The sequence below is a fragment of the Vigna umbellata genome, chromosome 1 (assembly GCF_029865625.1).
Source record: "Vigna umbellata cultivar VRB3 chromosome 1, Vumbellata_1.0, whole genome shotgun sequence".
In the NCBI taxonomy this organism is placed as follows: Eukaryota; Viridiplantae; Streptophyta; class Magnoliopsida; order Fabales; family Fabaceae; genus Vigna; species Vigna umbellata.
The window spans coordinates 86,517,988-86,520,803 of NC_142165.1; the positions used below are offsets into that span (position 1 = coordinate 86,517,988).

General features: G+C 38.4%; 1 protein-coding gene across 1 annotated transcript; it reads right to left on the bottom strand.

Annotated features, from left to right (window-relative positions):
* Window positions 1-1,056: 1,056 nt before the first annotated feature.
* On the bottom strand, window positions 1,057-2,256 carry CSDP1 (cold shock domain protein 1). The gene has a single exon (XM_047312488.2). The coding sequence runs from the start codon at window positions 2,158-2,160 to the stop codon at window positions 1,402-1,404; it is 759 nt and encodes a 252-aa protein (XP_047168444.1). The 5' UTR covers window positions 2,161-2,256; the 3' UTR covers window positions 1,057-1,401.
* Window positions 2,257-2,816: the final 560 nt, after the last annotated feature.

Here is a 2,816-nt window from a genome sequence, read left to right on the forward strand (position 1 = left end):
CAAAATTTTATTTGGTTTGATCACATTTAGGGTAAAAAAGTCAACCTGAACAGTCAAGCATGATCAATTTGAAAAATATTCTGGATCTAAAACAGTGACACCATTAGCTTGGGAAAAAGAAACACAAAAATATCCATGCTTTGCAATTCACTACTTAGGTACAGGTAGAGCACAAACACAGTGTTGCAATTAGCATATTAGGTTCCGCAAGAGCTCAAAACATTGACAGCTTCCCAAGATTTTGCCCTGATAAGACTAAGTCTCCAACCAAATGTATAGCTTGAGAACGAAATAAAATCTGTTAGAAAAGAACTAAGGTCTTTTTTTATCAGCAGAAAAGAAGAAGAATAACGAGCGTGTGTGAAATTTATTACTGAGTGAAATTCATTGAAAATCATACTCTTCTGAACACTCCTTATTACTGACTGAAATTCATTAAAAATCATAAATTTTGTACTTTTCAAAAAACTTTGTACACTAAGTGTGCTATTGTTGCACTCCTAAGTTTTAAAATTTCATGGGTATAGAGTTCAAAAGAGGGATTGATGGAATACCCTGTTAAAAACACGTAAACTTAGGCCAGTAGAAGTGGTGCAAATACCAAATCTAGTAAAAAAACTCATAACACTTGCATTCTAGTGTCTCTACAGAAGCTCAAGTATCTAATAAATAAATAAACCCTTAAGCCGGTAACATGTTGATAGACATTCAGGCGAAGGCTGATATGGAAACCAAACAGCAGTTATGCACTTGCATTCTATTTAATAAATTTAAGGAGTGAAACAATAAGCAATTCTAAAATGGTGACAAGGTGGGAAATAACCTCTTTCTGATAAACTAAGTAAGCGTAAGGTAAATGCGTAAATGTATTTGATACTCTCTACAAGTCTACTTCTCTTGTTTCCAAAACTCAAAATACAATCATGAATCTTAATCTTCATTCAAACATTACTCCCGTATTTGCAAGTTTAATCAAAATTAATGCACTCAATAATCGATGACCAAAACACACAACACAAAAAAACTAATCTTTGAGAAGAGCAACACTCCACAATCTCTTGAGAACTTCTCTCTAAATTTATGATCATTTGATTATGAGCCTTTGAGACAAATAATTCAAGATATAAAATCTCAAGTTCGGGAACAAAGGTAGACTATAAATCAGAAACAATGTCTAACAGGCAGAGTAAAAACTAAAAAAAGAGGCAAAATCGCCTGCGAAGCAGTACCATAGTCAAAAACCAAAACCACATAATTTTTTTTTTGCCATATGTATAAACTTCCCCGGAATTAGAAGAATAATAAGAGAGGCTAATAAGTTACTAACTGTTAAAAGGTGCAAAAAAAGAGAATATGTACTATTCCACCTTTTTCTCCCTTCGCAAAACGTAACCCTTCACCTCACACGGAAGCCTCAACACACTCCCTCGCAAAATGCCCAGGCTTCCCACAATTAAAGCAGGTGCTCTTCCCAGCACCACCACCACCACCACCACCACTGTTACCACCGCCGTACCTTCCTCCTTCAATGCCGCAATCCCTAGCCAAATGACCTACCTCCCCACACCGAAAACAACCACCACCACTACCACCACCACCACCACCACCGACGCTCTTCGCAGTCGCGCAATCCCTCGCCATGTGTCCAAATCCGCCACACCTAAAGCAAGAGCCGCCTCCGCCCCCGCCTCCTCCTCCTCCGCCGCCGTTGCCTCCGCGCACGCAGTCCCTCGCGAGGTGACCAAACCCGCCGCAAACAAAGCACCCACCACCGCCTCCGCTGCCGGAATTGCTGCTTCGGTTGCAGTCCCTAGCCAGATGGCCGAAATCGCCACACTGATAGCACGCAGCACCGCCAGCGCCCGCGCCATTCCGCCTGGAGCCAAATCCGTACCCAGAGCCACGATTGCCGGAGGCGGCACGGGGCTGGAGAGGGGCGCCGTCGATTCCGGTGACGTCAACGGCCTTAGTCTTGTCGTTGTCGCCGGTGGCGATAGCGAACTCAACGCGATCGCCCTCGAGGAGAGTGCGGTAACCATCGGATCTGATGGAGGACTGATGGACGAAGAGATCCTCGCCGCCGTCGTCAGGCTTGATGAAGCCGAAGCCTTTTCCATTGTTGAACCACTGCACAACGCCCGTGAATCTTTCTTCCGCCATGGAATCGGATCGATTTGAGAGCCAACAAACCCTAGAGAGAGCCTCAGCGGTGGAATGCCACAACACAGCACTTGGTAGAGTCTCTCTCTCTATATATATTCGATGTGAACTGCAATTCCAAGGATCAATAAATCAAATCCAACCCTACCAGCGATTAATTATTAATTATTCATTAATTACTAGTTATCGATTACTTTAAATAATTTCTGTTTTTTAAATTATCCTTGTTTTCATAAACAGCCTAGACAAGTTATCATGGAATATGTCTCAAATTTATTTAATTAACTCATTATTATATTATCAAATTTTATTAATTTTATTTATACTGTATGTTAAAAAATTCTGAAGAGTGAAAATAAAATATAACAAAATTTGAATCTATATCACAAGAGAATATCTAAAAAATATATCAATAAATATATTTTCTTAAAATAATCTAGTTGGAAACTATATTATATAAGATTTATCATTTTAGTTTATTTAGTTTATATTTATGTTTTATCTTTAATTATAGTTGAATTAATATATATATATATATATATATATATATATATATATATATAAGCAGTTTATTTTTCTTTTTACACATTGTTTTCTAATTTTTTTTTGTTTTGTTCATTTCATTCTTTAATTAACCCGTTATTTTAAACTGAGAC

What these genes read in the sequence shown, in the direction of transcription:
- CSDP1 (XM_047312488.2), bottom strand. Translation starts at nt 2,160, where the DNA reads ATGGCGGAAGAAAGATTCACGGGCGTTGTGCAGTGGTTCAACAATGGA.